The following is a 20,612-nucleotide window of genomic DNA, read 5'->3' on the forward strand; positions in this document are numbered from 1 at the left end:
CACACATATATATACACACACACACACACACACACACACACACACACACACATATATAGATATTACCTACTGGCGGTCGCCAGTAGGTAGTTATAGTTAGGACCTATTTTCCATAGGAAATCCGCAACATTCTATTCCCAATAAGTCTGGTGCCGGTTGACGAATATTCGCGAAATTTTCCAAACTTTTGGCCAGCTCTGGTCCACTCGTATCCTGAAAGTCTCGGGGTGATTCGTCAAGCGGGGGGAGAGAAAATATTATATATATGTGTGTGTATGTCAGAAAATAGCAAGAGGAGGAGGGAAGAACAGAGGCTCACCTTATTTAAAAAGATTGTGTCGGCATCGTTGGCAGCTTCCAAACAGTAGTGCTTGGTAAAGGTGTGCCTGCTGGACCACGTAGCAGCTCTGCAGATTTGATGAATCGGCACACCAGCAAAGAGAGCGGTAGAGGAAGAGATTGCTCTAGCAGAATGTGCTCTCGGAGTGGTTTGTAAAGGTCTGCCAGCATGCTGATGACAGAAACAAATTCAGCAGAAATCCAACGAGCAATAGACTGTTTGGATATTGGGTATCCTGTACGACGAATCCTTCCATAAGCTATAAATAGCTAATCAGATTTCCGTATTGAAGATGTCCTCTGTAAATAGAATTTGAGACACCTCTTGACATCAAGAGTATGTAAAGCCCTTTCCGCAGGTGATTGAGGATTAGGAAAGAAAGTTTTTAAAATAATCGGTTCGTTGAGATGTCCGAAGGTACTTTAGGCATAAAAGTAGGGTTAGTGCCTAGCACTACCGAATCTCTGGAGAATTGAAGGTAAGGCGGTTGTATAGTGAAGGCTTGAATGTCACTGACCCGCCCAGCAGATGTAAGGGCTAATAGTAGAGAGACTTTCCATGAGAGAAATTTTAAATCTGCCTTATGAATAGGTTCAAAAGGATGGCGCATGAGTTGTGAGAGCACAACATTCAGATGCCAGGATGGAGGTGGCCGGTGAATGGGAGGAAACATGCGAAACAATCCCTTGAAGAACTGCTGAATGATCCTAGAAGAGTACAGAGAGTTGGAACCATCCTGTCGGAATCTGGAGATAGCCGCTAAAAATACCTTGAGGGTAGAATGCGAAAGGCCTGATCTTGCCAAATCCAAAAAGAAAGGCAAAATTTGTTCCGGTTTTGCATGAATTGGATGAACGTTGGCGTCATGGCACTAAATGCAAAATCGTTTCCATATAAGCCTGTATGTCTTGACTGTGGAAGGCGCCCTAACATTGGCCAAGACTTCTCTACAGTCAGAAGGAATATCTAAGTGAGCGAATTCAAAGAACTCAGGCGCCAGGCCGCTAAGTGCAGGGATGCAGGATCTGGGTGGCAGATCTGACCGCTCTGAATGGATAGAAGGTTCGGTATTGGTCGCAACTGAATGGGATCGCATTCGGAGAGAAGGAGGAGTTCGGTGAACCAGAACTGGCCAGGCCACCTGGGAGCTATGAGTATTAGGCGACAAGGCTCCTTCTTAATTTTCCGGAGAACCCTGGGAACCAACGGTATCGGTGGAAAAGCGTAGGCATAAATCAGCGACCAGTTCATCAAAAACGCATTCCCCTCGATCCCTTGTGGGGAAGCCAACTTGCAAAGAATGGGCATTTGCGGTTCAGACTGGTCGCGAACAAATCCAGATTGGGTTGACCCCACTCCTGAAAAATACGATTCAAGGTTGGTTGATGGAGCTCCCACTCGTGATTGGAAGTTGTCGATCGGCTGAGGGAATCTGCAAGAACTTTGGAAACTCCCGGGACATGGATTGCTGTCAGACTTATCCGATGTTTGATCGCCCAATCCCAAATCTCCTGGGCTTGCTGAGACAATTGTGCGGATCTTGTCCCTCCTTGTTTGTTCAAGTAGTGCATACTTGTTGTGTTGTCCGTCCGGATCAACACTGATGCTTCGAGAATGATGGTGCAAAAAGATTTTAGAGCTAGGAAGATCACCAGCAATTCCAAGAGGTTGATATGCCAAGTTCGTTGCTGAGCATCTCATCTTCCGCTTACCGTCAGTCCTTGCAGGTGAGCTCCCCATCCTTCTAGGGATGCGTCCGTGGTGATGACGAAGCTTGGAGCTTCTATTAGGAATGAGCAGCCTACCGCTACATTTTTCTTGTAAGTCCATCATCGTAGAGCGTCCCTTATTTGAGGAGTAATGTGGATGAGATAATCGAAGGATCCCGAAACTTGTAGCCACTGTTTGTTGAGTTCCTCTTGCAGAGGTCTCATTTTGAGACGGCAGTTGGGGACCAGAGGAATGCAGGATGAAAGCATCCCCAGAAGTGACTTGAACTGCCGGACTGATACGCACTGTTTTGATCGCAAGTTTGCAAGGTTTCATTTGCCTTTCGTTTGAGACAAAGGCTTGTGTTCTCAAAGTGTCTATGGTGGGTCCCAAGAACTTTCTGTTTTGTGATGGGACAAGGTTGACTTGTCGAAATTGATGGAGAGGCCCAGAGATTGGAAAAGAGATAGACATCTCTGTGTATGGACGTTTGCGATGTTGAAAGAATTCGCCTTGATAAGGCAGTCGTCCAAATAAGGAAAGAATTGATCTCCCTCCAGTCGAAGGTGTGCAGCCACTGGTGCTAAGACCTTGGTAAAGACCCGGGGTGCGGAACGTAGTCCGAAAGGGAGGACTTTGAACTGAAAGCCCCTGCTAGCCACTCTGAACCTCAAGAACTTTGTTTCTGGGTAAAATTGGTACATGAAAATAAGCGTCTTGGAGGTCAAGGGTGGTCATATGATCCCCTACAGTGAGATTTCTTGCAGAGTTAGAATCCGGAAGGATAATTTTTTGAGATTTTTGTGGAGGGAGCGCAGATCTAGAATGGGACGCCATTCTCCAGATTTCTTCTTTATTAGAAAAAATCTGGAATAAAAGCTGGTTCCTCTTTGCAATCGAGGGGTCTACATCGATCGCTCCTTTACGCAGCATCAAATTTATTTGGCCAAAAAGCTCTGAGAGGTGAGCTGGAGGTGGTCCTTTGAGAGGAGAATTCGGAGGAAGTTTTACAAATTCTAAAACGTGGCCTCTGGCTACAATGTCCAAGACCCATTTGTCTGTGGTTATCTTCGACCAGTTTGAGTAGTAAACGGAGATTCTTCCTGCAACTTTTAACGGGGCAAGCGGTAGAGCAGGTGGCAGTTTTCACTGCTTTTTGGACGCATCACGTCCGCGGTAGGTAGACTTCCTTCTATTTTGCGAGTAGGAGGTAGATGGTTGCTGTCTGAACGATTGTTGGCGCTGGGAAGAGTAACATTGGTTACTTTGATAGGACTGATATTGTCTTTGCTGATTATATCCTCCTCGATTAGAAAAGGATCTGTGGCCTTTCGCACCCCGAAAGGGCGGTTTACGAAACTGAACCGTTCCGAGAAATCTTGCTGTCTCTGTATCCTTTTTAATGGCCTGTAGGGCCTCATCAACATGCTGCCCAAAAAGAGACTCGCTATCAAAAGGCATATCAACTATTTTAGACTGAACCACCTGGCGAAATGATGTTGATTTTAACCCGCCCTGCCTCCGCAGGACTGTGGCACCTGCCAGTTGTCGAAAACCTGTAGATGCTACATCCACCAATTAATCAATCTCAGCCGAGATTCTTTCCCCTTCCTTCAGGATCCTAAGCGCCTCTGACTTAGAGGGCTCAGGCAACATGTCGATGTAGGGATAAATGTCCGACCACATTTGTCTATCATATCGTCCTAAGATAGCTAGTGAGTTAGCTGCACGAACTGTAGTCGCTGCCATAGTGGACACCTTCTTCCCAATAGCGTTCAGATGTCTACCATCCCGATCCGGAGGAGCGGACAGCGGAGAAGAGGGATTCCGCGCTTGTCGTTGAGCTGCTTGTGCGATAACTGGATCTGCCTTTGGTTGGCCTATCAAGCATGCAGGCGAATTGTCCGTCGCCTTGTATTTTTTCTCAAGGCGGGGCAAGACCGCAGGAACAGAAGCCGGAGCCTTCATCACTTTTAATCCCTCTTGCCAAATGAAATCAGTAATCGGAATATACCGTACTTGCTTTTTTGGTTGATCTTTAAAATCATAAAGGAAACAATCATCCTTCTTTGTTTCCATAGGAAGGAGAAAACGCTGTGTAACCCTCTCCATAAGAAGGTGAAAACCTCCAATGTCAACAGGAGAAGAATCGACAGGAGCAGGAGTTGAAGGCGACAGAGTTTGAATTTGGTAATCATCCCATTCCGTGAGGAGTTATCCTTCATCCAATTCTCCTTACTCTCTATCGTCATCAGAGGTGTAAGCATCCTGAGAGTGATGCGAAGGTACAGGAGAATGTGGCCTGGGTGACCACAAAGCTAACGAAGATTGAGGCACAGGTGTGGGCAGTATAGAAGAAGCCGATGGAGGGAAACGGTGATAGTAATCATCCAACATGTATTGCAGATTGTTTAACAGAGCCAAAGGTATTTCGGCTGTAGGAACTGGATCTGGAGCTGAAGGAACAGTCTCCGGACAAAATTCGTCATCTTGATCCACATCTTGGTACTTAATGAGGAGTTCAGAAGGGCTCCTGGCGGTACGAAACCTATCTCCTTCATCTGATTCTCCATCATCCTCTTCAGAATCCAGTAGTTGTTCAGGTAACCTAAGAAAAACCTTAGCAGGAGAGATTGTAATCGGAGAGAGCACCTCCAATGAAGAACCACGTCTTTGCAGTAAAGAAGATGTCGACGGAGGCAATTGCCTAAATGGTGTCGTAGACAGTGTAGAAGATACAGCAAGCGTAGACGAAGACCAAACTTGAAGAGCCGTACATGAAGACAGTGGTAACTTCGACGAGGTAACCGTCGATGAGGCAGGCATCGATGGAGTCATCGTCGACGAGACGGACTTAGTCGATGAGGCAGTCGTCGACGAGGCAATCGTCGACGACACTTTTAATCTTCGTCGTTGAAGGAGCGTGGATGGTAGATTTAATCTCTTTCGTCGACGGAACTGGTCGGACAGCTACAGATACCAGCGTCGACGGCGAAGACACCGATGACATTATCATCTGTGGCTTCGTCGACGAGAAGGTTGCAGTCGACGTTGTCGTTGTGGCGATGGAAGGCTTCGTCGACGAAGGCGTCGTCGTCGAGCTAGTCGACGAGGGACCCCTTTTGAGGTAAATCCTTGTCAGAATCCTGCTTTGAAGATTGAGACTTTGCAATCTTTCTCGGGGGTGTATAAGGCATAGTTTTACTTTTAAAAGGCGGAAGAGCCTTTTTTGAGGTAGAAGGCAACTCAGCACTCTTGGAGGTATGCTGTTTCTTCGACACCTTAGCCCCAGGAGAAGATAAATCTGCGTCAGCACTCCTCTTTCTGGAGGACGCAGTCTAGACAGTGGCAACACTCCCAACTTCAGATAAGGGATTTTCCTGATCTTTAATCTTCTGTAGCCACCGAAGTAGATGCCCCTCTTTGTCCCTCAGAGTCTTTTGTGGGAAAGTTCTGCAGATCTTGCAGTCTCTCACCTGGTTGTCAGGATACAAGCAGTAAATGCATTTTTTATGGGGATCTTCTGAAAACAGCCGGAGCTTCCCACAATATTCACAAGGTCGAAAGAGATTTCTTTGAAGAAGGCATCCTCACAGGAATATTTTTCAAAGACTGAGAAGAACTGAGCAGAACTCAGAAAGACTCCCTTCACATGACGTGCAGTAGAAAATCTGAGAGCCTGAGCCTCTGAGGAGAACATTCTGGGCGGTGCGGTCGCCTGATTGGCTGTAGTTTGTACCATATATAATGACTTGGACGAGTCATGAAAGTGGAGGATTTTTTCCTTTTGATATCTGGCTACTTTACTTCCTGGTTCTAGGTTACCCATGATATGGTTTCTATATGCATATATATTGCTATTTGTATGTACCGTGCGGCTCCCACTTCGACGGCGGGGAATGATTCAGGCATGTGAATCTATGAAAGATACCCCAATACTGGAGAAGCTCTCCTCCCTTGACGGGGATCCATAGGTAACACATATGTTTAGATGTGTACCACACAGCTAGTGTTTTTCAGGTCACATATATAAATTCTTTTCCCCACACGTTTTAGGAGTTGGTTTTCGTTCCTTTTTAGGAAAGTGTAGATGATGAGAGTGCAAACAATTTGGCGAGAACCTGTCAATTGCTCCTTGGTGGTTGCCTTCGTGAGGCACTTCCTAAATACACATTTTTATTATTTTCCTTACATTTTTAAATATCACTTTCTAGCACAGGACCATCTTCTATTTTTAAATCACATATGGGTGAGTTCATAAGTAGGTACTAGAACCACCCACACCAAAAAAGTGGGGAACCCCTAAAATTCAGACTTGATGTGTAACATGCAACACAGGCTTGTTTGTATACGATACGATACACGATACTATAGGTAATAGCGACCAAATGAACTATTCAAAAGAATACTTAGGATTGGGAGGTGAAGAGATGTGGTAGAATCTTCTGTCGCTTGATGGACAATGGACTGAGGTCTTAGAACCTCTTACACTTCAGCGAATCAATGTTTGTTCAGACTACCAAAATTGTTGGACTCAAGCAGAAGTGCTATTGGCAGTAGAGGCAGTTAAGGGTGAAATATCTGCCCCTTTTTCTATTGTCACTGGCATGGTCTACTTTAAATGAAATCAGTGTCTGTCTGCATTCTCCACAGATCTGTGGAACATTTCGGTCTGGCCTATGCAGATGCACAAGAAGCCGAAGTGAAATTCTGTTCTCTTCAGAAGGTGATGAATTACAGAAACTTCCCCTACACCAAAGACGTGAGAATGCTTTCCTCAACTCCTAGAACACAAATACATGCTAACGATACATGCACCCGCAAAGTCATTCCCGGTGTTCAGTGCATGTCTGAGATGCATGTCCGAGATACCGAAAAACGTTGGAATGCACAGCAGCCAAGAATTTGTGCTTCCATTCTAAAATGGTGTGCTAACACCTTGACAACCTCTTCTTAAAGTGACTGAGAATTGTTACAACACTCCCACTCACTGTGCAGAGTTTTTATTTCCACTTTAGCCTGATTTAACTGGTCTAATTTGAGGTTCTCCCATGTATTTCTCTTTCAATAGACAATGTGTCCTTTTCATCTCATCACCAAAGCAAGCTCTTGTTTTATTTAAAAAGCCCTGTTTAGCTTTGACAGATTTGGAAAATTGTTGTATGTTTAGATGTGCAGTTCATCCACTTCAGAAACACATTACTTCAGTTGTCATATCCACACTTTTTCATCAGACGCTTAGTGAATCAGCAACCTTTTGAACTTACCGGTGACACCACACACTCTGCGACATGTGTAGGACAAAAAATTACTTTTTTTCCACTCTGGATGTAGATTTAATATGACCAACTAGAAACATTCAGACTGGAGGCTCACAGTTGTTTGGATGCTCTAGAGGATGTATCCAGTCACCCATGACCTTTAAGACTGATGAATGAGGTAAATGCTCACAGCTGACATCTGCGAGTTGTTAAGGACACAGTTGATTGTGGGGGAAAGGGTACAAATATATTATGGCTCACTATTCCTTCCTATATTTTTATTAAGATAATTTTCTTGACAAGCTTGTTGGTTGCCATCCCTACTAGAAAAATTCATTATCTTTGTCTACTTGACTTTTCCCCCCCCAAAAGTTTTATTTGGCTTTTAAATGCTTCGATTAGTATTCACTGTCAACAGTAAGTAATCATTAGTTCATATAAAAGATATTTTTCTTGCTTTATTTTATGATGAATGTTTAATATTAATCCTACTAATCCAGCCTTTGTCTTCAGGCATTTGTGTCATAAAATACAGGATATGTTCAAGTGTTTTTTTACATCAGCCTGGAGGTCTCATGGGTTGAAAAAGTAGAACCAATAAGTAACTCCTACTAAATTCCACACCGCAATATGAACATGTAAAGATATTCCTAATCGCCAAAATCACTGCTCCACTTTTGAGTGAAGGTGATAATGTCAGAGTCAAGTCAACAGTCTTTGGGAGTGTATATGGGACTGTTGGTGCCAGGGAAACCAAAACGGGGTCCTTATACTACTACTTGGTAGCGAGACAACCACATTGACCAAGACAAAATCAGTACCATTGTTGGCCTAGTGTGTGAAGAGCACTGGCCACTGTCCCACACAAAGTTTATATGGGAAAGTATGGTAAAAGAGAATTTAGGTCAGATTTTAGTAATGTAAAAAATGGTGAATGTCAACAGGTATAATGGCCAAGTCTTTCACTGTCCGTCAATCACATAAGCAAGAGGATTGATCCAGGAGTGCAAAACACAATCTTGCTTTTTCAATTTTATTAATCATAAATCAATACTTATGATAACCTTATAGAAAGATCTCTGTTAGTCTAAAAAACAAAGGACTAGGTTTCTTAGTGGAGATAGCCTTTCTTAACAAGTGAATATTCCAAAATGCTTCCATGACACTCGTATAGCTACCTCTTTACAAGGTAAGCCAGTGTTACGCTTGGTTTGATCATTCCGCAATAACCTTCATGCATGACTTGCAGTGAAGAAAAAAGTGACCCCTTCCAGTGGAAAGTCGCCTTTCCCACCAATGGTGTACAGGATTGCCCCCAGAAACACTATTTTTCTGCAAGGAATGAAATGACTTTTCCCTGTTGTGGGAGAGGCCCAACCTGCTGAAGAGCTTGAGAAAAGCTTTCAAAGAGTTTTTGCTAGACTGGAATGAATTTTCATTTAATAGCCAATCTAAGGAAGGAAATACCTGAAGGCCTGGTTTCCTCAAAAAAGCCACCAAATAAATACACTTAATAAAAAATGTTAGGGTTGATTTGTAGGAACAAATGGGAGAACCTTTAACTGACAATGGCAGCCAGTATCCGCATAGAGCAGATATTTTGCTTGCGATGCTGATGTTTGGGCCGCCGGCGGACCCCAGACAGCGGGGACGCCGAGTGAAGCAGAGGCGGTGAGTGGAGACGGGGAAGACTGGAAGCCCCGTCAGTGGTTTAGTTGCAGCCCCCACCGAACATTAGGAGTACTTCGGAGTGCCTGAGTTGGAAGACTGCCCAGGCGACGTGGAGCACGGGGAACTCGGGGTGCAGTTCCTGCACGGTGAAGGGCGGGTGCGGCCTACAGGGAGCGGCCTGCGCAATGGTACTGTAACAGTGGTGCCACAACTTAGATTACTGATGAAACTGGGGCGCATTTTAGAGCAACGGAGAGTGCAATTGAGTTTTGGAAGGGAGCTTGACGGTGGTGCGGAAGCGAAATTGAGCTTGGGCGAGAACCCAGATGAAGCGTAGCTGAGCAGTCCACTGCCCGGAGAACAGGGCCTGGGTGGATATAAGGCACCAGTTGCTCCTTGGTAAAGGAAGAAAAGGGCTGGGGCTGAACAGCTTGCGCCAGCCTGTGGCTCTGGGCGGGACGTAGGGGGCACCCCTTCCGTAGCCACGAAAGGCAGACTGAGCAGGGCAGGTGGTGGAGAGGCCCAAGGACCCGGCCGTAGCCAGAGTCTCCTTAAAGCGCTCTAGCGCTTTGTCTGCCTTGTCGCCGAATAGGCGACAGCCACCAAAGCGTTTTTCCATAAGGGTGGATTGGACATCCCCGACAAAAAACAGTGGAATGTAACCAGGAGTAGCATCGAAGGGCTACTGACGTGGAAATCGTCCTGCCAAGTGCGTCGGCAGTATCCAGCCCACATCAGATGGTAAGCTTTGCAGAGTCTCTCCCCTCAGCAACTGCACTGGAGAGTACGGCCCGGGACTCCTCCAGGCACTGAGGCAGCACCTGCGCTACCGTATCCCACACAGAGTGGGTGTAAGGGCCAAACAGACATGCAGTGTGTAACGACCGCAGTCGCAAGATGGCGAAAGAAAACATTTTCTTCCCAAGGTGGTCCAGCTTTTTGGATTCCCTATCCGGTGGTGCAGTAGGGAAGGTGCCTTTAGAAGTGGAGGCTTGAACCACCAGGGGTGGGGTGTTTGGAGAGGAAAGTGGGGTTGATCAGGGCCGTTCGGTGGCGTTGGGCAATCATCCTGTCCACAGTAGCCCCTGTGTTGGGCCTGAACCACGTGCCCAAAAGGATGTCCGTGAGGGCTTCATTAAATGGCAGCAGAGGCTCCGAAGAGCCTGCTGCCGGTTGAAGGACCTCTGTCAGGATTTTAGTCCTGACTGCCACCGTAGGTAGCTCGAGGTGGAGAGCCTCGGCCGTCCAACTCAACACCACTGCGTATGACACTCCCTCCTCTGTAGCCACGGTAGGAGGAGCAAACATGGCTAGGTCTGGGGAGGTATCCAGACCCTCTCTCAAGTACAGATCGTACTCCATCTGGTCTGTCAAAGGGTCACCAGACCCCTCCCAGTCTTCCTCACCCTCCTCTGGCTGCCAATCTTGCTGAAAATGGCCAGAGTGGAACACAGGGACAAAGGTACCTATCTGTGCTGGATCCCCGTCTGTCGATGCCGGTCCGCCTCCGGTCGATGCCGGTCGGGCGCCGTATCCACATCGGGGTGGAAGTCGGGGACGACGCCGGCTGGTGGTCTAGCCGGCGTCGGGTGCGAACGTGGTGCCGGTGAAATCGGTGCCAGTGGAGGTGTAACGACCAGCGCCGATCTGGATCCAGGCCTGGATCTAAGGGGGCCCTGAGGTGCTAAAGCTGCCTAGGGCCCCCAGCCAAGTCTGCGGAGCCCGAAGGCACGCCGGTGGAGTCAGCCTGCCCAACGATGACGTGCATCACTTCGTAAAATTGACGAGGCTGGGCAGGGGTCGCTCCCAGACCCAGGAAGGTTGGAGTCGACCCCGAAGGCTCCGCACAAGGAGACGCGGGGAGGGGCAACACCCGCATCGGCCGACAGACGAGGGGAAGTCAAAGAGCAACAATGCTTCTTCGACGACTTCTTGTGCTTTGACTTACCTGACCCAGAGTGCGAAGACTTAGAAGAGGAGTGATGACTCTGCGATCGGTCCCTCGGCCTCCCATGTGACCGGGACCTTGAGTGACGCGGAGCCGACTGCCGAGCCTCGAGGGGTTTTCGGGACCGCTGCCCAAAAGACTTCGGCCATGGTTCAGCAGTCGGAGCACGACTTGGGGTCATGGTATACGCAGTGGGGATCCGTCACCGACATCAGTCGGTTACAGGAACCGCATGCCTTGAAGCCGGGCACCTCTCGTGCACCAGGAGTCGGTTGAGACTCGAAAACAAAGTCAAAGGTACCACTCTATCCGGATCTGTGCTTGCTGGCGCGGAAAAATAAAGAACGGACGTCAGCGCACAAGGGCGGTGTCTATGTAGCTACTGTGACGTCATCCCAGGGATGACGCCGACGGCGGACGCAGATTGACGGATGCCACCTTCTGAAACGCAGGGGTACTGCTGACAAAAAACCTTCCGGATCTAGTCGGACACCTGGGGGTAATTCCAAGGTAAGGAATCTATAACTAACTGTTTCTTTCAGATACTACTTACACGGAACATTAGGGGAATGGGCCCCATGCCTAATCGCTATAACATTTACAATTATTTGAAACGCAGAGGAGTGCAGATCGCGCTATTACAGGAGACTCATTTGACTCAGGGGAGGTGGGGAGATTGAGGAGGCGATGGAGAGGACACATTTTTGTCACTGAATACTCCGCGTTTGCCCGAGGAGTGTTGATATGATTCAGCCTGGGGTTCCCTTTGAAACAATACGCACCATAACAGACACAGAGGGAAGGTAAGTGCAAATTGCGGGGCGACTACTAGCACAGGAGATAACGTTGTTGTTGCTACGCCCCCCAACCATGACCAACTGACATACTTGACCTCCCTCTCTGCGCACATAGCGAACATAGCAGTGGGTCAGATGGTGGTGGGGGAGATTTTAATTGCGTGGTGGATGTACAACTGGACCGTTCTCATCCCCCCTGGTGGGAGCACAAGTGAATAGGACAGCGTCAGGACTGCAGGAGTGGATGGCACACAGGCACCGGCAAGATATATGGCGCCTACAGCACAGTGGAGACAGAAGATACTCCTACTACTCACACTTACGTCACCTCCACACGAGTATAGACGCAATTTGGTGCTCACAAGCCATTGGCCCTTTCACCCATTCTACTGAATATTTGGGGCGCACCTATTCGTACCACAGCCCCTTGTTGCTGACCTATGAAGGCGTAGACCCCAATACCAGCATATAGACTTAACCCCATGACACTGGAGGATATGCCTTTTGCAGAATCATCATGCTCCACTGTAGACGCATATTTCACTGAAAATGCGAAAATCGCCTCTACGTCTCTAGAAGAATGGGAGGCTTTTAAAGTAGTGGTAAGGGGGCACTGCATGAGGAAACAACTGGGATACAGAGGGAAATTCATAAAGAGCTCACAGAGATTGAGGAGAAAATTTGCAAGGGCCAGAGACCCGGGTGCGTGAGCAATTACTGACTAAACGGAGACAATACGATGAGGCATTGGAGAGACTCCGATCACATGCCTATAGAACATACATGGACACAGTGCGGAGGGGAAGCTGGGCGTTATTTGGCTTGGCAGACTAGGCCTGAATCACAGGGCTCTCTGATAACCCTGATCAAAATCGCGGAGGATAGGACTGAGTATGACCCAGATAGGATAAATGGAGCCTTTCAAAGATACTATGAACACTTGTACACAGCACCGCAGGGAGCCTCACAGGAGGATATTGCCGCCTATTTTGTCCCCTTGGCCCTGAAGGTGGTTGAGGAAGCTGTGGAGGACCTGGGGGGACCGATCACACTTCAGAAGGTCAGAGGAGTCCTAGCTCTGCTGGTGGGAGGTAAAACACCTGGCCCCGACGGCCTGTCTGCAGAGTTTTGTGTGAAATATGGGTCTAAGTTGGCCCTTCGCTTGCTAACCATGTATAATGAAGCCCGTCGACTGGGACACTTGCCGTCCTCCAAGCGTTCTGCATTGTTGATACCACTTTCCAAGACCGAGCACTCAGAGGCAGGGGTGAGGGACTATAGACCTTTATCTACGCCCAATACTGATTTTAAGTTACTTAGTCAAATACTACTGCTTAGATCGAGTCCCCACATGAAATATTTGATTCATCCTGACCAAAACGGGTATGTCCCCTCCCGTAACACATCATATAATCTACGTCAGCTATATTCAAGACTATACCACCTAGAGGCGAAGAATCTACAGCGGGCCCCGCTTCTCTTAGTAGACCCGGAGAAAGCGTTTGATACGGTAAACTGGGATTACCTAATAGGGGTTAAGCAGGAAATGGGAATGGGAATGGGCTGGCAGAAGTGGTTCCAACTGCTTTACACTTCCCCAACGGCGAGGGTTAGGACGGGCAGCACCATTTGCCGAAAGTACGCAATATCACGCGGGATTCGACAGGGCTGCCCTTAATCCCCGCTGTTTGTACTGGCGGTGGAGCCGCTGGCTGAACTTTTTTGCAAAGGAGGAGAGGGGCCTGGGATACCGTTGAACGGAAGAATGTATATAATCTCCATATATGCCAATGACCTGTTGATTTACCTGAGTGATGCTGTTAAAGGGATGGGCTCCGCTTTTAAGTTATTGGAGAGACTGAGCCAACTATCCGGCCTACAGGTTAATCACTGTAAGACGCATCTGTTCCCAGTGGCTGGATCATTCCCTAGACCTGGGGACCTCCCTGATGAATATAACTGGACACCGACATCCTTTCGATATCTGGGCATTCAGATCTTTTATTCCTTGGAAGATATGAGAGAGGGTAATCTGGGAAGGGCAGTCCGCTCACTGCGCTCTCGTGTGGCCTTTTGGAGCTTGCTGGGATTACCATTGATGGCTAGAATCTTGTTGACCAAGATGGTCATGCTGCCCCCGTTTACTATACTTCTTTGCCAACCTACCGGTGATTATGCCTGTGGGATGGTTTAGGCCACTGGACGTGCTAGTACAAGATATTATCTGGGCAGACAGGAGACGCAGAGTTGCATTGCGGACTTTGCAGCATCCGATGAGAGAGGGAGGACTGGGAGTAGCAGATTTTGGATTTTACCAACTAGCTGTGCAGCTGCAGCGGGTTGCGCAATGCACTGGCGTAACTAAAATTGAGTGGGCCTCCCTGCAAGGTACGTGGAGGGGCCCCCCTCCGGACTCAATCAGCAGCTCTCCCGCCAGAGTGCAGTGCCGAGGGGGCCCCCTGGAGCTTCGGGCCCCCCGCACCGCGGGGGCCTGTCTTACACCCCTGGCGCAATGGTTAGAAGGGGTGAACAAGGTTAATGGAGCCAGGACAACACCCATGATTATTGCTGGCTAAATTGCTGAACATGGCCACAAAAGTGCCCTACACATCGACATTACAAACTACGGCCTTACAGTGCTGAAGAAGGTGTATGGTTATGCTGATGGAGGGCCAGAGATACATACTGGCGTTGCCACCGATAGGGTTACCCTATGGAGAGCCTTAGGCGACCTTGGGGGCAGAGCAATTGACTGCTTGGACCGAGGCAGGGATCGACACGACCGTGGACTGTTTTCAAGATCAACGCTTACTCTGCATTGCGGAACTGGTGGAGGGTTGTGGACTCCCTGCTGGCCAGTTTCTCTTGTATGAAATGCTGGTGAGGATGTTTGAGCGGCTATGGGGTGCAGAAAGAGAGGAACCGACCACGCATGTGGTTCTCCACTCTTTGATAACACTGGGCACTGCCGGGCATCAAATAAAATGGTTCTATGCATCGCTCCTAGAAGCATCCTTCTCCCCGATGTTAGACCTATTAGGGAAATGGGAGAGATCCCTTAATAAGACACTCACTGACGCAGAATGGCACCGCATTTTAGAATCACCCAGGAAGATCCACGCTTAAAATATCTACAATTTGATTATGTCCATATGACATATACGACCCCACACAGCATACAGGCTGCATTTGGAGGGGAACCTAGAGAATGCCCAAGATGTGAGCAACCAGACGTAGACTTCCTCCATATGACATGGAGCTGCACGTTTGTACGAACATTCTAGGAAGCAGTGATGACTAAAATCAATGGCACATTGGGTCGTTCATTAGCCCACTCAGTGGAGGTTTGTCTCCTAAGGCTATATCCCAGACCACCTAAGCGCAAGATGGGGAGCCGATTTATTGATTTGTTCCTGGCACTGGCTAAGAGGCGAATCGCGATATCGTGTAAATCAGTCATGGGACGCAGATTGGTATTTGGACCCAATAGGTACCTAGATGGGCAGCAGCTGAGGGTAGGGCTCTGCACAGAGAAGAGTTGAAGGGCCTGCGCAGGTGCCCAATCGCAGAAGCGTAGAGAGAAGTCTTACTCAAGTGGGAACACCCAATTTGCTCCAATAGTGAAGAGGAGGAGGGCGAAACTGCCACAGCACAAGAGAATTAAGCTACTGAAATAAAGGGGGAGGATGGCGGGAGGACAGCCGGAGAAGGGACGCCCCGGCCCCTAGCCTGGAACCAGAATGGCTCAGGTTGACTGGCCTGCTTGTATTGTACCCCACCCCCCTGGGGGTCTCCCCTCTCCCTCTCACTCCCCCCCCCCTTCCAATAATATCATGGGTGATTGAAAGGGCTCGGGGACATATCTGACATCAATGCTTATTGGACGATCCTGCCCCGTTGGGACCAAACTGGAACATCGCCCCAACACTGAGGGGGACGGCAATAGAGACACCTGCATATGCTGACAGACACTGTTTTACTTGTTAAAGTTTAATTGTTTTACTAGGCAACGGCACACACAACATGATGACCTGCGGGAATACTAAAGGATGTTACATTACAATATGGTGCCTGACAGGCCCCAGGGACTGAGAAAATACATACAAGGCACATCTGGGACAGATGAAGGAGAGGACATTACTTACTTACAGATTGCATTGGAATATGAAGTTAAATGCAGGAAGCATCTCTCTCCTGATTATAAATGTACTGTATAAAATGTTGCCTAGAATAGGTCTATTGCCCGAATGGGCAGAAATTACTCAAAATGTGCTCAATAGCCATTACATCTTGAATTACTTTATGTGAATATAAAGGTTGTATGATTACAAATGCCAACAAAAATAATAAAAATTAAAAGAAAGAGCAGATATTTTCCTTGTTTAGGGTAGATGAGAATGCAAAAATAAATGCCCTGCAGATCTAAAGATTTCAAGTACTCCTCCATGCATTAAGAGTTGAAGCATCTTCTTTAGGGTCATCATGGAAAATTGTTTTGTGACATATGTAATTGCTGTAGATCTAGAATTAGCCTCCACTGGCCTGACTTCTTGATGAATATGCAAGAACAGAATCGCCCATTTTGCTGGGATTTGGGGACAAATATTATGGCATACTCATGTCGCATAGAGAAAAATTCACTTGCATCAGATGAAGGTGTTGGTGAGTGGGAGGTGATTTTTTGAAAAATTGTGTTGAATGACCAAACCTCCTCACTTCAGGACCAATCAGTCGATTGATATTGCTTTCCTTTCTTCGCAGCAAGCCAAAATTCTTCCATTCACTTTAAGGTGTTTTACTAGTAAAATAGGGGTTGTGACCAGTGCCTGATAGCAGTCAGTGTCTTGCACTGCCTTGATCTCTTGACTGAGCTCCTCCCTTATGTTATGAGGCTTGCTTCAGATAGGTTGATACCTATATTGTGGTGCAACTGTCAATAGAATTGTGCATAAGATTTGTATGCTCCTACTCTGTTCGGATTGTCATCTTCCACAAGCATTTGGTAAGGACTACCGCTGCTTCTATTGCTAGACTTCCATCGGCCTGGCAGTACCTATCAGAGTTAATCAACTTCTTTGCATCATCAACCTGTATGACAAACTGATTCCTTACCAAAGAACATATCCAGAATCCAACTCTGAATTTCAGATCTAAAATAATCTGGCATAGCCAGTCTTGGCGTAACACAGATGCTCCTGTTTGTTGTCTGAATCTTGTCACAAGTACATCTATCTCATTGTCAAAATAGGGCCTTCTCCTTTCTCAATACTGCTCAGGCTTAAGCCCACTTAGCATTGGTAAATAGCTCATGAACGGAGCAACATTAGAGATCATTAGCTTACTGTATCTGCCAAGGATACACAAGGTTGCTGTCATGTCAGATCACTTAACTATGTTATCCAACCTCCTTAGCAATCTGGGGGAGTGGCACAGGTGTCATAGGAGTTTGTGATTTTCGTTAGTGGTATGCATCACTACTGAAACTACCCATGGATGACAAACGAGTTATGTAGGGTTATTCTCCTATGACTTCTACTTCATGTCAAGACATGGCATGCAGCAGCAACTGTAAAAGTAGTTTGTATCACCTTCACACCCCTCATGTCAAATGTGTTCAATACTGTATTTGCAGGTGGAACCCACCGGCACTCCTGTTGGCACCAGCACTTATTTTTCCTCATCAGACTTTGATCCAGAGCAAGAGAGGAAAACAAACGCTCAAGGGAGAAAGAAAGGGGATGAGAAAGATGGAAAAACATGACAAAGGAGAAAGCAGGAACCTGCAAGAGAGAAATAAAGGGGCAGGGAGTATCTGGTGGTGCATTAAAGAGGCATGAGGTGGTATTAAGACTATGTAACTTTGATATATTCTACACCAACATTCAACAGAGCCAGGCACTGGCTTCTGAGAAAATCTTTGGGCCCAGCACTTATTCCTTTAAACATTCTCATGTTGGTGTAGGCAGAGACATCCTTGGTTACAGCTGAAGTTGGAGCTCAGAATTACAGTGAGATGGAACAGTATTTGGTTGTTCTGGAAAAAGTGTATAATACTATTTAACCATTATTATACACTGTGTATGGGTCCGATTACACTCTTTATATGGTTCATTGCCATGTTGTTACTGGTCAGCCTATTCATCCTCTTGGTGCTGATCAAAAAGTTGCTACGGCAGGTGAAATAGTTCACTTCCTCCTGGGATTTGGCGCTGGTTTGCAGTGCAGGTTCGGTATCAGGTTTTTCATATACATCTCCAGTCTTGAAACTAAGTTGGTGAGACATAGGTCAGTCCGAAAGATCCATCTTTGCCAGACCTCTTATGTGCTTAAAAAAGGTGTCAGAGGTACGACTCTGCTTGGAGAACTGCACTCTAATGAAGTAGTCCTTGACGGTGTCATCTTGGCAACCACTGAGGATTTTCTTGTTTGGAAATTCTCAGTTGACACTGACAATAACGATTTAGTTGTAGCTATCAATAAGAAAACCTTCACTGACAGAATACTCGTCAACTCACGTCTCATCTACTGAGTAGTGTCTATGCTGTCAACTGAGTCATGGTTGATGGTGGGGTCAACAAGGTCAAAGATTTAATGGACAGGGAACTCATTGGCTATCTTTAATGTATTACTTGCTGACAGCAGCTTCTCCGCCTCAAATTACATACTCAGAGGAAATTTGCAAAGACTCCCTCAACATCGATGTCAATATCTAGAATGTTGTACTGTGTATTTTTACACTGATGCTCTTTTGGGTGGCAAATGACCTAGGGTCCATGGTGTCAAAGATTGCCTCCAAGTTAAATATATAGTGATCAAAGCATCGATGGATGTTTAAACAGCAAATGGGCAGTGTCCTAATGGCAATTAGTGCTTTGATATCGACTGTCTCAGTGGTGTGCCTACCCCCCGACAGGAAGAATCTTGCTACCAAATCAGTCTTCTACATCATGGACCTGGACTTCAACCAAGAGTGGTACAGTTTTACTAGTTTGTTTTTTAATCGTCCTCTCTGGGAATCTCTGGAAACAGAAGATGGGGCTGTAGTAAAAGGTTCCCATTCTCCTCACACTTCTGATCTTCCTGAAGTGGATCCTTGCCTTTTTTAGGCCTCTTACAGACCATGAAGCCTGATCTTCTGCCTGTCCTTCAGAGTCGTCCTGGACATTTTCTGAAAGTGACGACAGTCTTCAGGGCAATGATCCTCATGCAAGAAGATTATGAGGAGGTCAATGACATCAGATTGAGCCTTCTTACTACCACAGGATGGATTTTTCACAAGTGAGGCGTTTTGGGAAAATATCTTGTCAATTCTTGGAGACACTCAAAATCCTTAAAGACAGTAAGTAATAAATCTTGAAGGTCTGTCTTTTTTGACGCTCAAAATCTTTCCAAACAGGCTGAGCTCAGTGCTCCACAATTCTTTGAAAGTGCTACAGGATCATGTACACAGGCTTGAGAATTCAGGGCTTATGACTATTTAAATTTAATAGCAAGATCAACTGGAGGAGACCCATTTATGGATCTCCGTTCTAATCAAAAATTATATGGCCAACTTTCATTGCATTTCTGACTTGATCTCTGCCTATCAATATTTATTCCAGTGTTTCAAAGCTGAATAGTCTCTTGAGTGAAAAGTTAATTATGATGAGATGGCCATCTCATAGGGAAAAAGTTTGGTACTGCCATGTCAGCAAGTTCAGAACAGCCTTGTTCAGATTAGTATTAGGGTTTTTGGAGAAAGCTTCTATGGGAGCGAGGTTCAATTGTTGAATCAGTACTAAGATTTTCAGGCAGCAAGGAAAAATAGTTTGATTGACACACCGATAACCCCATCTTTCTGATGGATTAACCATAAGAAACCCAAAAATTCCAAATGTTTATGCAGTTTTAACTTCTAAACTTGACTTTCGTTACCTGACTTGACAAACGCATTTCTTGTGGATATATACCCATACTAAACAATCATTAAAGGCCATCTGGTAAGCAATTTGATAATAAACGTGTCTGCAGAGATAATAGAACTATGGTTGTACCTATGCTTTCCCATTCTCTTACCCTCTTGATGCCAATCAATGTACAGCTGCTAATCGTGACCATATGTTGCAGGTGATAAGCAATCATAATCTCTTTTAGGTTATGAAGCAATTGTAAGTTTGAGAAACAAATTTAGCATTTACCTGATTTATGCTTTGAGAGTTCCTCTTCATCAGCACTGTTCACGGTGGCACAATCTAAGTCTGCTCCTTCACCATCTGAAAAGCTCTCTGCACCATTTTGCACTTGCTCCACTTCCTGCACCCCATTTTCTTCCAACGGACTGACAGCTTTAATATCGGTAAGTTCTTCATCCGTATGAAAGCTATTGTTCATATTAACTTGTTTACACTCCACCACTTCATCGCTTAAAGTCTCCACTTCCCCCTTTGGCTGAAGAAAAAGCAACCAGATTAAGTAATACAAATGTTATGAAGAAATATCTCTGCTTCAACTCCTACTACAATAAAACAGAAATCTTAGCTGCAATAATGCAAACTAAATCACATTCACTGACATACATGTAAAATCTCAGTACAATCCGAAAAAATTAGTCATGAGAAAAGTAAATCATGTACTTAAAGGTTTCTTCTAGATATCTGGAATTCTTCAACAATTACTCTTGAGTGACAGATGGCGCCTTTGCACTTCCCACGGGCAGTGTATAGTCATCATCTCTGTGCACTGATATCAGTTTTCTCTAGAAACTCTTCTGCACCCATCAGGCACGAATCAAACATGACAGACTGCAAACAAGTCTGTGTGCCGAACCTAGCGTGGTACCATGTTAGAAAGCTAAAAGTTCACTCCTCAGTACAGTGAAGAGTGAGGGCAGCGAGGAATCTAATCTG

The 20,612-nt window shown here is 46.3% G+C and overlaps 1 protein-coding gene across 19 annotated transcripts in view; it reads right to left on the reverse strand.

The window, feature by feature from the left end:
* EIF4G3 (eukaryotic translation initiation factor 4 gamma 3) overlaps positions 1-20,612 on the reverse strand; it is a 1,568,346-nt gene that overhangs the window by 697,558 nt on the left and 850,176 nt on the right. For all 19 annotated transcript variants that reach the window (XM_085608969.1, XM_085608978.1, XM_085608977.1 and 16 more), the window contains one exon: positions 19,905-20,154. In XM_085608969.1, coding sequence (XP_085465095.1) covers positions 19,905-20,154 — 250 coding nt within the window. The remainder of the gene's footprint in view (positions 1-19,904; positions 20,155-20,612) is intronic.

Source organism: Triturus cristatus, chromosome 1_2, assembly GCF_964204655.1.
Source record: "Triturus cristatus chromosome 1_2, aTriCri1.1, whole genome shotgun sequence".
Taxonomy (NCBI): Eukaryota; Metazoa; Chordata; class Amphibia; order Caudata; family Salamandridae; genus Triturus; species Triturus cristatus.